Source organism: Nipponia nippon, unplaced genomic scaffold, assembly GCF_047370975.1.
Source record: "Nipponia nippon isolate SJK-2023a ecotype South Korea unplaced genomic scaffold, ASM4737097v1 scaffold_36, whole genome shotgun sequence".
Classification (NCBI taxonomy): domain Eukaryota; kingdom Metazoa; phylum Chordata; class Aves; order Pelecaniformes; family Threskiornithidae; genus Nipponia; species Nipponia nippon.
Window position 1 is genome coordinate 2895665 of NW_028262354.1, and position 11650 is coordinate 2907314.

The window sequence follows — 11650 nt, forward strand, 5'->3', positions numbered from 1 at the left end:
AAGCGTAAGTTGCCGGCAGACTCATTCAGGCAGCTCTGTGACTGATTGGCCTGTGGTACTTATACAGAAAGCAGACGTTTCCTGCTGCCGTTAAACTGTGTTGCTGGAAACACAGGGGGGGAATCCCCAGCGCAACTGCTCCTTGTCCCTGGTGAACAGATTCCGTGTGCCTGTGTCCTGCTTTTTGCCTGGCAAACTGGGACGCAGTGGCGTAGGTGGATCTATGGTGATGATGCCTTGCCAAAGCGAAGTGTTTCTGTCTTCTCTTGGGCTGATCCTTAGGATCTGGCCAGTCCCTTGAGTGGTGGCAGCTCATGAAATGTCACCTCGAGCGCAGCAGTGTGTGAGGCAAGGCTGCAGCTAGGTGCCAGCATCCTCCTGCGGCTGGGCTAGTCCTTGTTGGGGTATCTTTCTCTGCTTGGGTTGCTTGGCTGCTTTGCGTGGTGCCCTTATGCTGATGCTTGGGGCTCTTTATTGTGAAGATTTGAAATGCAGAGCCTACAGTCTGGGTCAGCGGCTTACAGCAGGGGCTGTTTTGGAGGAAAACGTAAACTCCTTTTCTTTTTTTTTTTTTTTTTCCTTCCCCTTTGTAGTGAATCTTCATCCACAATTTCGTCCAATCAAAGCCAGGAGTCTGGTTACCAGAGCGGCACAATACAGACAGCAACGTTTACCTCCCAGAACAGCGCTCAGGGACCACTGTACGAACAGAGATCCACCCAGACGAGGCGATACCCAAATTCAATCTCCTCCTCGCCCCAGAAAGATCTGACCCAGGCCAAGGTAGGAAAATAGCTTTGCTCGTGCTTTGTGCTGAGTAAGCATAACGTGTGAAGCACTGTCTCGGGGAAAGCTAAGTGGTTTATCAAGTGTTTCTGTGATCTCACGAGTCCACAAGCCACGTGGAGGAGCTTTCTTCTGGGTGCTACCAGAGCCCTTAGCTATGTTACTTACCTGGGGCTGGGCCAGTGGGGTTAATAGCGGGTAAGTTGATTGCAGGCTGTGTCACGTCACGCATAATTACCCTGCTGCAGAGTGGCGTTCAAGCCAAGGATTTAGTTTTGTCTTAAGGATTTGATTCTTGCATGCTGCACCCAAGTTCAGTAACATCGGTTTTGGCTAGCGAACTTGGGTTGAGGGTGTTGATCCAGTCTAACCACCAGCAGCAGAGAAACTTCTTGCACTGCTTTCTCAAATACGCGCTCGAGGGTCATGCTGGCGTGGGGCTAGTTGAGCTTCGGACTGACTCCGACGCGGTCTGGTGACCCGTGTTGGTAGCACCCCTTTTTCACAACTGAGGAGGGAGTGTGGGAGGGGGCTGACACTAGATCTGCCTCTGGAAACGAGCAGCTGCAATGCCCAGTGCTCTTTTTCTCTTCTTCCTCAGAATGGTTTCAGTTCTGTACAACCCACGCCATTACAAACCACGCAGGCCGTTGAAGGTAAGAGTCTGTCAGTGCAGTGGGTGTCCTGAGTCTCTTGTGCTGCTCCTATTCTTTGCTTTGGATGAAAAGCTTTATCTGTGCTAATAGCAAGTCCTTTCCCTGCTGGACTAATTGCTGCCACTCAGATTATTTGCTTGCCTTGAAATGTTCAGCTTTCTGCTGATGGATCCATGAGATCCTTGATGAGTCACTCCCTGATGACAATAATTTACTCTGATTTGTTTGTGAAAGGTACCGCATCTGTAGGTCTTGAAGCTCTTTGCAGAGCCGATGGCGGTGTTGGGGTAAAGTGGGGCGTAGAACACAGTCATGCTGTCGCGAGTGTGTAACTGGTTGGCAGCAGCGAGGGAAGCCCCAGATCTCCCAGCCCCTCTAGCTGAGCCTTCGCTGATCCTCACCACTGAATTGCCCTCCGGGAGCTGTTAGTAGCTGCCCCTAACCCAAAGCTTTTGTTCACAGGTGCTACAGGCCCCGCAGTCAAATCCGATTCCCCCTCTGCTCCCAGTATCACGCCTCTCAACGATGGGGTGTCTGCATCGTCCTTGCTGACCACAGCCAGCCAACACTCGACAGCTCTGAGCAGCCTGAGCCACAGTGAGGAACTCCCCAGTACAACCACCGCCCAACTCAGCAGGTGAGCAGGCGTGGCGGATGGGTTTCTAGAAAAGCAGAACCAGAAGTAGTAGACATCAAAGTCTGTCCCATGCAGTGGGGAAGACTGAGGTGACTCATTCCGTCTGAGTAGATGGGGAATGGGATCTGGCCTGGTGCTGCCGATGGTGACTCTCGCATCTTGACAACCTGTTATTCCTCCTTCCGCAGTACGTTACCTGCCCAGCAGAACAGCCTGTCTTCATCCACATCCTCTGGGCGAACGTCAACTTCAACTCTTCTGGTGAGTCTAGGAGTGCTCTAGTGCCGCGTACCCCTATTCCTGCGCGGCTTGGAGAGGTCTGCTGGCGTGGCCAAGCTTGGGCGTGCGGCCGGCGGGGTCTGCCATTGTGCTGGGAGCTGCTGGGCTGCCGGTTGTCCCGCTGGAGTTTGGACGTTATGACACCCTGTCTGTCTGACAGAGGGTTATGTCAGAATGCTCTCTATGCACCTCTGGCTCCAGGCTTTTGACACCCCGCCTGTTTCAGAGCGTTCTTTTGAGCCTGTAGCAGCTCTTGAAAGTGCTGCTGAGTTGAAACCAGATGTCAGAGCAAACCGGTAGCTGATGGAGTGTCACTGTTCAAACGCATGTACTGCTGGAGCTCCTGCAGCACAGAGTCACTGGGTATTGGCTTCTGCAGCAGAATAAACCTCCCTGCTGCAAATGCGGTGTTCAGCCCTGCTTCTCCCAGCAGACAGACATGTTGGGACACAGCCGCATGAGAGGCTTGGAAGCGTTAGGGGTTGGCTGCTATCAGGACTTTGGACTTAAGCCAGATGCAAAGCAGGTTTCTTTGTAGCCTGCAGCAGCCGAATTCATTGCAGGCTCTCGGGAACGTCCGGGTGCAGACAGACCCGCACAATATTTTGCGTAGACTGCGTCCTGCGATATTTCTGCGCTCAGTTACGTCCACCTGGTCCCCTAACTCTCTTCCCTTCCTTCCCTAGCACACAAGTGTGGAGAGTGAAGCAAGCCTCCATTCTTCTGCTAGCACTTTCTCCACCTCCTCCAGCACAGTGTCAGCTGCCCCGCCAGTTGTAAGCGTTTCATCCAGTCTCAGCAGCGTCAGCAGCCTGGGCCTCAGCCTCAGTAGTAACTCCACGGTGACGGCCTCGACTCGCAGCTCTGTTGCAACAACATCAGGTACTTTCCTGGGTACTGCTACACAGGAGGAGGGTGGGGGGGCTAAGAGAGACAGCTTCTGCTGTTTGCTTCACTGTGGAACTTATCCTTTTTTTTCCTTTTTCAGGAAAAGCCCCTCCCAATCTCCCTCCTGGAGTCCCACCGTTGTTGCCTAATCCGTACATCATGGCTCCAGGGTTGCTACACGCGTACCCGGTGAGTGGGACGACCGGCTCTTTGCAGTCGTGTCATGCCGCTAGATCCCTCCTAGCTCTTTCAGCTCGCAGGGAGCGATGTAGTAGAGTAGAGAAACCAGAAACTGTAACATCAGCCCAGCAGAACTGCCTCAAATGGGAAGAGCTTGGACCTGCTGTCTTCCATAAAAGAGTAACAAAGGAAATCCATGCGCCCATGGGGGTAAATGTCTGTAATTGGGGTCACCCCAGAGCAGATTCTGTCTGCCTGTTCTCTACAGCCTCCCCAACCTTTGGGGAGCAACAGCCCTTGGTCAGAGCACGGCTCACGAAAGCATGGAGCTGTATTAGCAACGCGGTATGGCAAAGGCCAACCAGTCAGAACTGCCACAAAGTCTAGGGGTGCGTCACAGCCCTCTTCTGAAGGTGAGGACAGATTGCGGCGTCAGAATAATTTCCAGAGGAACATTGTCGAGTGCCTTTGTGGTCTGGAGCAGCGGCGCTAGGCGTTGGCGCTCACCCTTCATTTGAGCAGCTCATAAAAACACTCGTGGCAGTGCCAGTCTTACGGTAGTGAATGGTGGCTGCCTGCGCCTCGGTGATTGTCTAGCCTCTGATCATCTGCTTCTGGCTTTCTCTAATGTTTATCTAAAGGTTTAATCTAAAATTAGATAAGTGTCTTCAGTCTGCGTCCCTAACATAATCTCCTGTTTTCTTTCTCTAGCCACAGGTGTACGGATATGACGACTTGCAGATGCTCCAGACGAGATTCCCATTGGTGAGTACTGAAGACTGACGTGGCCCCACCACTTCCACTGGGCTCGCAGCTCACCGGTGCGGCGTCCTTTGGGTGTACGGGCTGGGAGGTGGTCCCGAAGAGCTGGCAGAACAGGGTGCGAAGCGGATGCACCTCTCCGTGGCAGCAGCGAGGAGTTCATCAGTTGCTCCTTTGCACTTGGGGAGTCAGGAGCAGTAGTTATTCAGACAGAGGTATCGATGGTGGGGCTAGGGAATGAGAAAGCTACAGCAGGCAAAGCTGTTTCGCCTCGACAGTGGTGTCAGGAGCTGTTGTAGATACTTGTCTCTGATCCTTGAAAGAGGCAGTAACTAAATACTTTTATGAAAATGGGTTTTATTTAGCGATACGACACGCGTCCCTTGTGTTGCGGTGGGGAAAGTCCAGGCAGTTTAAGGGCTGCATACCAGTAGACCTTATCTGGTTCTTCTGATAGCCAGACAAGGGGGATGGTGCATGCTACAAAAACCTGGGGTTCCTGTAGGCTGTGATCAGCCGTGATGTGGCTGATTGAACTGCAATACTCCAACAAATCTAGCAGCTGCAGTCCAGAAATCCATCTTTTCCAAAAGATACTGCTTTGCACCTTTGGACAGAGCTCATAAAACTTCCTCTCCTTTTGTTTTTATCCTTCAGGATTACTACAGCATCCCATTCCCTACACCCACCACCCCGCTGACTGGAAGAGATGGCAGCCTGAGCAGCAATCCGTACTCTGGTAGGCAAAAAGACTGATCTGATCGCGTATCCCATCCGGCGTTCGGGCTGCTGCGTACGAGGTTCCTGTGCCGTTGTCCACTGGAGCTACGTCTGCACCAGCCTCCTGCGCTGCCTTTGGTCTGGAGCGTGTTTCTCAGCAGCTATAAATTCTTGACTTCCCTTTGATCATTTGGTCGTGTCGAGGCGCGTTACCAGGAAGGTGTGGACACGTAGGAGTTGATGCGGCAGTTGGAAAGGGAGCGAGGAAAGAATCCGTGAGGTGTAAAACCAGGGAACTGCTCTTCAGGTCGCGGTGAGGCAGGGGTTAAGCAGGGCTTCTCAAGCACTTAGAGTAAAAATAGAAAGAAACACAAAATCTGGAGAAATTAAGTTTTTTTATCTATGTGGCAGTCTCATGGAGAAAGAAAACAGGGCGTTCAGGAGCTGTCACATTCAACCCAAATGCCCAGTGGGTGGCTGATCTCTCACTGACCTTGGTAGGTGCGTTTATTCACGCTGCTGATTCGCAGTGGGCAGCGGTTTGTGCTGAGCTTTCGCATTCTTTAGGAATGGTTGCACTTTGTGGATTGCTCTTTTTCCAGCCCCGCTTCTCCCCTGCTTCAGCAGGAGCTCGATTGTGTGGAAGCGCTTTTGCCTGGCGCACCGAGGCTGAAATCCCAAGCTCAGAGTGCGGCACTGTTGCATGCGTAATTTGCCAAGTTAACATCGGCAATAATTAATGTTTGTGGCTATCCTGGGCTCGCTTGTGAGCTGGGGCAGCGCTAAGAAATTCCCTGCCTTACTGTGTGAACTCTGAATAGGGAGAGTGTTTGCATGGAAGAGCCAAGCAGGTGCTCATCCAGAGCGGCAAAGGGAGCTTCCCCGAGCCCCGCAGCCAAGCCCTCGCGCGGTGCCCAGACCGGGAAGAGAGGAAGCGGTATTTCCAAGGAAGCGGTATTTCCAAGGAAGCGGTATTTCCGAGTACCCTCTGCGGGCTGCTGGGCCTCTGCAGCAGCGTTTGATGTGGTGCCACCAGCAAGAGAGAGGGAATTGTGAGCCCTGCTGTAAAAAGGGGCCATTCACACATCCTCAGCTGGAAGATATTTGACTTTCTTCTTGAGTGAGGAGCTGTTTGCCGGTAGGACAGGGCCCCCAGGCTGCTGCCCTGGCCTCAGGCCTGGCTCTGGAGGGTGTTGAGCTGTGTTCAAGCCTGCTGCTGATGCACGGAGAGGGTTTAGGGAGAGCTCTAGCATCTGGGATCTGTCCCTGCGCAGGCGGCCAGTGGCAGGTTTATCCAGTGCCGGATCGTGACATCAGGCGGTGCAGCGCTGTAGCTAAGCTGCTGCGGGTTTCCCTTCCCCGCTGAAGTCCTCCTCTCAGGGATGAGGAGAGCAATTAACAGCTTAGCCTTACCAGCGTGTAAGGGTCTGAGGGCTTGCAAGGGCCGCAGTCCTTAGCTGTAGGAGGGGGGATGATTCAAGTCACCATTGATCAAAACGGTTTTGGGCCAGGGCCAACTGTACGAGATTCAACACGGCTCAGGGCCGGGTCCTGCACTGGGGGCACCACAACCCTGGGCAGCGCTGCAGGCGTGGGGAGAGCGGCTGGGAGCTGCCCGGGGGAAAGGGCCTGGGGGTGCTGGTCACCAGCCGCTGAACATGAGCCAGCAGTGTGCCCAGGTGGCCAAGAGGGCCAGTGGCATCCTGGCTTGTATCGGGAATGGTGTGGCCAGCAGGAGCAGGGCAGGGATCGTCCCCCTGTGCTGGGCACTGGTGAGGCCGCCCCTCGAATGCTGTGCTCAGCGCTGGGCCCCTCACCCCAAGGCGGCCATGGAGGGGCTGGAGCGTGGCCAGAGCAGGGCAGCGAGGCTGGGGCAGGGGCTGGAGCCCAAGGCTGGGGAGGAGCGGCTGGGGGAGCTGGGGGGGCTCAGCCTGGAGAGGAGGAGGCTGAGGGGAGCCCTCATCGCTCTCCGCAACGGCCTGAAAGGAGGCTGGAGCCGGGGGGGTCGGTCTCTTCTCCCCAGGCACAAGCGCTGGGACGAGAGGGAACGGCCTCAAGCTGCGCCAGGGCAGGGTTGGGTTGGGTATTAGGGAAAATTCCTTCCCGGAAAGGGCTGTCAGGCCCTGGCCCAGGCTGCCCAGGGCAGGGGCTGAGTCCCCACCCCTGGGGGGATTTAAAAGAAGGGCAGACGTGGTGGTCGAGGACATGGTTTAGTGGTGGCCTTGGCAGTGCTGGGTTAACGGTTGGACTTGATGATCTTAAGGGTCTTTTCCAACCTTAACGATTCTATGATTCTATGAAAAGGCTGGGTCGCCTTTGGGCTGAGCTGGAATGGGCCAGGATTTGACACGTCCGTTCTTCAGTCTCCTCTCATTTCCTGCATTCCAGGTGACTTAACAAAATTTGGCCGAGGTGATGCCTCTTCCCCCGCTCCTGCAACGACTTTGGCCCAGCCTCAGCAGAGCCAGACCCAGACTCACCACACCACGCAGCAGACGTTCCTGAACCCAGCGCTGCCTCCTGGCTACAGTTACACCAGTCTGCCATACTACACAGGGGTACCAGGGCTCCCCAGCACCTTCCAATACGGGCCCGCCGTGTTCCCTGTGAGTTTCCCAGCGGCAGAGCCTGGAATTCGGGCAGGAGGGCGACGCAGCGAAGCTTCTCCTCACTCTGCTTCTCTCCTTTCTGTAGGTTGCTCCTACCTCTTCCAAGCAGCATGGTGTGAATGTCAGCGTCAACGCATCAGCAACCCCTTTTCAGCAGCCCAGCGGCTATGGCTCTCATGGCTACAGCACTGGTAAGAGACCTGACAGCAGCTTTTTCAGCAGCAGTTACTGACCGTGGCAGGGCTTGTTCACAATCTCCCTGGCCGTGTTAACTGCTGTCTCACTGTCTCCAGCAATAAGGGAGGAGGAAAATGGCCATGGTGCAGCTCGCAGGTCATTTGATTCTCCTTGGAAAGGAGAATTCACTGGCGGCTTGCTCCGCATCCAGGTCTGGAGCAGGTTTGAGGAGGACAGAGCACTTCAGGCCCTCCTTTGTGCCCAGCAGTCGGGTGGCCGGGGCCTTGGACTCGTGGCACAGAGCTTAAGGCTGCTGAATTGTTTGGGTTTTGGTTTTTGTTTGTTCGTTTTTTCTGCCTGTATGTGATGAATAGAACAATAATTATTCCACATTTGTGCCTGGGAACTTGCTTGACTCCTGCGTTTGGCAGATGCACACTTTCTAGAGAAGTGTCCTTGATTCAAAGATGCAAGAAGGTCGTGAACCTGTCACTTGTCTCGGTACCGGGTTTCGCTGGTTAATGTCTGGCTGATTATAAAGAGCCTGCGTTTGGCTCCATCGTCCAGCCTTTAAATTCCTGTTTTGCCTTTTTTTGCTACATTAGAGCCCTTCAAGACACTATTTTCTCATTGCAAAGACACTTCAGCTCTGTACCAGATCGCCTGGTACCGAGTCTTTCAAACCTCTTTCATTTCAACACTTTCTGAGCCTTAAATGATTGCTGAGGCTTCGCTCTGTACCGCCACCTTTTAGAAACGGCCAGCACCAAATGCCGGCTGTGTGCCAGCGTTGCCAGTCGTCGCCCTGACCGTCCCAGCCCGCGGCTGACTCGCCTTTACGTGCAATTGCCTGTTTTACAGCCGAGGAGCTCTCAGGCTGGTCTTGCTACCGTGTCACGCTGCGAGTTTGTTTCCTTGGCTGTCTGCTGCATCCCCCGGCTCTTCTCAGAGCTGCTATTTTCTGGCCTCTTCAAGAACGTGCGTGTCTCTGGGTGACAGCAGGCCCCTACATTTGTTTCTGGAGGCATTCAGAAACTGCTCTTATCCAGAGCAAAAGAACTTACACTTGTACGGACACTTTGCAGCCTGACCTTGCCAAGAGCCTGCTCCCTAGGACGATGTCTGTCCCCAAACCTTACCTGGCTGCGGGGCCACTAGAGCTCTCCACCACCCGATGCTGGCGTTAGCGGCAGTAGCTCCCGCTGAACCGGCGGCTGCCGCCTAATGCGCTTGCCTTTCCTTCTCCCCAGGTGTATCTGTGACATCCAGTAATACAGGAGTGCCAGACATCTCGGGCTCTGTCTACTCCAAAACTCAGGTTAGTGTCTGGTGCGTGCTCTGGGAAGGCGCCACTTTGCTGGGGAGCGGAAGCCCAGCTCCAAGACAGCCCCCCTGGGCAATGAGGTCTCTTCCCCTTGGAGCAGCCAGCCAGGAAGAAGGGAAATGCTCGGCCTTTCCCAACTTAGAGCAATTCCAAGCCCAGAAAGAGCCATGGGCAGAGATTCCGTCCGTTCTCTGCACCACACGCTGACTCCCAGGCCCGTGGGAAGGGACGCGCTGCCAGCCAGGGGCAGGGGAGCGCCGCCCTGCTCCCAGCCCTTACCCCGCTGTTGGTGTCTCCTCCTCAGCAATCCTTCGAGAAGCAGGGATTTCACACTGGAACCCCGGCAGCCTCCTTCAACCTGCCTTCGGCGTTGGGCAGCGGCGGCCCCATCAACCCGGCGACGGCGGCGGCGTATCCCCCCACCCCTTTCATGCACATCCTGACCCCGCATCAGCAGCCCCACTCGCAGATCCTCCACCACCACCTGCAGCAGGACGGGCAGGTAAGCGACCCCCCCGGCCCTCCGGCCCTTGCTGGGGTATCTCCTAGGGCTCTCGCTCCCCCCCCGGCCCCCCTCTCCCTCCCTCCCTCCCGCCCTGCGGCGGACACGCGCGGACACGCGGTGACACGCACACGCTCACACCTGCACATACACACAGGGCCGATAAGAGGACGAGGTGAGGAAGGCCCGGGGTGCGCTCCGCTGGGGGGTACTCGGCACAGCCCCCTCGCTGCCGGGCCGTACCAGGTACGGTCGGGTAGTGCCCCTTCACGCAGACATGCCTGGTACGCCCTGACCTCCCCCTTCCTCGGAGTGGCGGCTCCGCAGGCCAGCAGCGAAGGGGTTACTTGCCACAGCCACGACCCCGCCGTAGCTTTCAGGTCTAACCGTGGATTTCTATTGTCATAGTTTGTCCCTTTATTTTACATATCCTGGTACTGCAACAGCTTCCATATTTGCAGATGATACTGTGCTGCCAACGCCAGCAGGAAGACCAGGTAATGAACCTCTCTGATAATGCATTGCACTTGCCCTGGGGTCTCCCCCTGCCCCTAAGGCCCCCCAGGCTCACGTAGCCCCTTCCTTCTCCCCCTGCGGCCCCGCCAGGAGAGGAGAGAGGCCCTCAGTCAGTATGTTGTGCACACACACACACCCGCGCGCACAGACACACACCCCCCCGCTCGACCCCTTCCCTCCCTTTCCCCCTTCCCTGCCGCGCGGCAGCCCCCGCAGAGCTGCCAGGGCCCTCGCTGCCTGCGGTCCTGGCACGGTGCTGGTCCGGAGGAAGGCGCAGAGCGGAGGGAGGGTCCTGTGGCTGCTGGGGCGGCAGCCGGCATGGCGCGAGGGCCGCCGGCCAGCCGCTCGCTGCAGGAGGCAGCCCGTGGCCCCAGGGAGCTTGCACCGGGCTGAGGCGGGTCAGCGAGCGCCGAGGAGCCGTAGCCCGCAGCACCTGGGGTCTGCGGGCTGGAACCGTCCTGCGGGGACGGCGGTGCCCGTGGCCGAGCCACCCGAGGCACGCCAGCGTCGCCCTGCAGAGCAGGCCGGGGTTGGGACCCCGGAGACGATGGCGCCGGTTCCCCCCCGTGATAACCGCCCGCTTCTCCTTCTCGCCCCCTTCCCGCAGAGCGGCTCCGGGCAGCGCAGCCAAGGCAGCTCCATCCCCCAGAAATCCCAGGCCAACAAGTCTGCCTACAACAGCTACAGCTGGGGCACCAACTGAGGCCGGGGCGGCCCTGGCCCACCACTTGCTTCCGGAAGAGAATCCCACCGAATGCCGAAGGATCCCGGGGAGGAGAGCGCCCTGCCGCGGGGCAGCGCCCGGGCCCTGCAGCCCCCGGGCAGGGCAGGGCGGGCGGCTCTGCGTTCTCTCTTCAGCCACCTTTCCTGTTGTATGTAATATAGAATTTGTATTTTTTTTTTCTTTTTGTTTTTCGTTTTGGGTTTTTTTTTTTTTCCTCCCCCCTCTCCCTCCTCTCTCGGCATTCAGATTCTGAACCGTTTGCCGTAGGGGCCTTTTTTGGTTTTTACTCCTTTCTCCCCTCTCCCCCCACCTCCCGCTGCCCCAGAACCTCTCGGATCCAAAGGAGTGGAAGCTGCGAGTCGCCTACAGCAAACCCCCTTATTATTAGGATAAGAACAGTAATTGATATGAACAGCATTGTAAGATGAATTAGTTGAAGTGGTTTTTTTGTACCGTGTTCTAAATTTAATGGATAAATGTGTCTTGTATATAAAAACAAAAACCCCACGCCGTCCTGTAGTTCTCTCATTTCCTCGCCCGCCCTCCGCTGCTCTCTGCCACCGCCCCGGAGGAGCCCCGGAGGGCACCCCCCTATTTTACGTTCTCCATCTGCGCCCCGCTCCCTCCCCGCGGGCCCTGAGCGCAGGTCCTGCCTCCCCCCGCACGCTGTAAGTATCTTCTGCTTTTGGGTTTGGGTTTTTGGGGGTGGGTTGGTTTTTTTTTGGTCTTTTTTTTTTTTTTTTTTTCTATGCAGTCCAGATCTTGTATTTTTCAGTTCAAACTGGTCACTTCAACTGAAGCCCCCCCGTGCGGGTGATTTACTAAAGAGAATAAAGATCACAAAGTGATGTGTGTATTTTTTAATACCTACCTTCTCAGCCTGGTTCCGT

The 11650-nt window shown here is 55.9% G+C and overlaps 1 protein-coding gene and 1 non-coding gene across 17 annotated transcripts in view; both read left to right on the top strand.

Moving 5' to 3' along the window:
• UBAP2L (ubiquitin associated protein 2 like) overlaps positions 1-11267 on the top strand; it is a 31727-nt gene extending 20460 nt beyond the window's left edge. For 10 of the 16 annotated variants that reach the window (XM_087772046.1, XM_087772048.1, XM_087772052.1 and 7 more), the window contains 14 exons: positions 594-783; positions 1388-1442; positions 1905-2079; positions 2268-2340; positions 3045-3240; positions 3347-3435; positions 4138-4191; positions 4846-4927; positions 7297-7514; positions 7603-7708; positions 8945-9012; positions 9323-9520; positions 9967-10017; positions 10644-11267. In XM_087772046.1, the coding sequence (XP_087628172.1) occupies positions 594-783; positions 1388-1442; positions 1905-2079; positions 2268-2340; positions 3045-3240; positions 3347-3435; positions 4138-4191; positions 4846-4927; positions 7297-7514; positions 7603-7708; positions 8945-9012; positions 9323-9520; positions 9967-10017; positions 10644-10739 (1651 nt within the window). In that variant the 3' untranslated portion in view covers positions 10740-11267. The remainder of the gene's footprint in view (positions 1-593; positions 784-1387; positions 1443-1904; positions 2080-2267; positions 2341-3044; positions 3241-3346; positions 3436-4137; positions 4192-4845; positions 4928-7296; positions 7515-7602; positions 7709-8944; positions 9013-9322; positions 9521-9966; positions 10018-10643) is intronic. The other 6 variants (XM_087772055.1, XM_087772051.1, XM_087772059.1 and 3 more) reach the window with 2 other exon arrangements.
• On the top strand, positions 4609-4743 carry LOC148053909 (small nucleolar RNA SNORA58). Its single transcript, XR_015707896.1, has one exon. It is a non-coding gene; the product is annotated as a small nucleolar RNA SNORA58 (small nucleolar RNA).
• Positions 11268-11650: the final 383 nt, after the last annotated feature.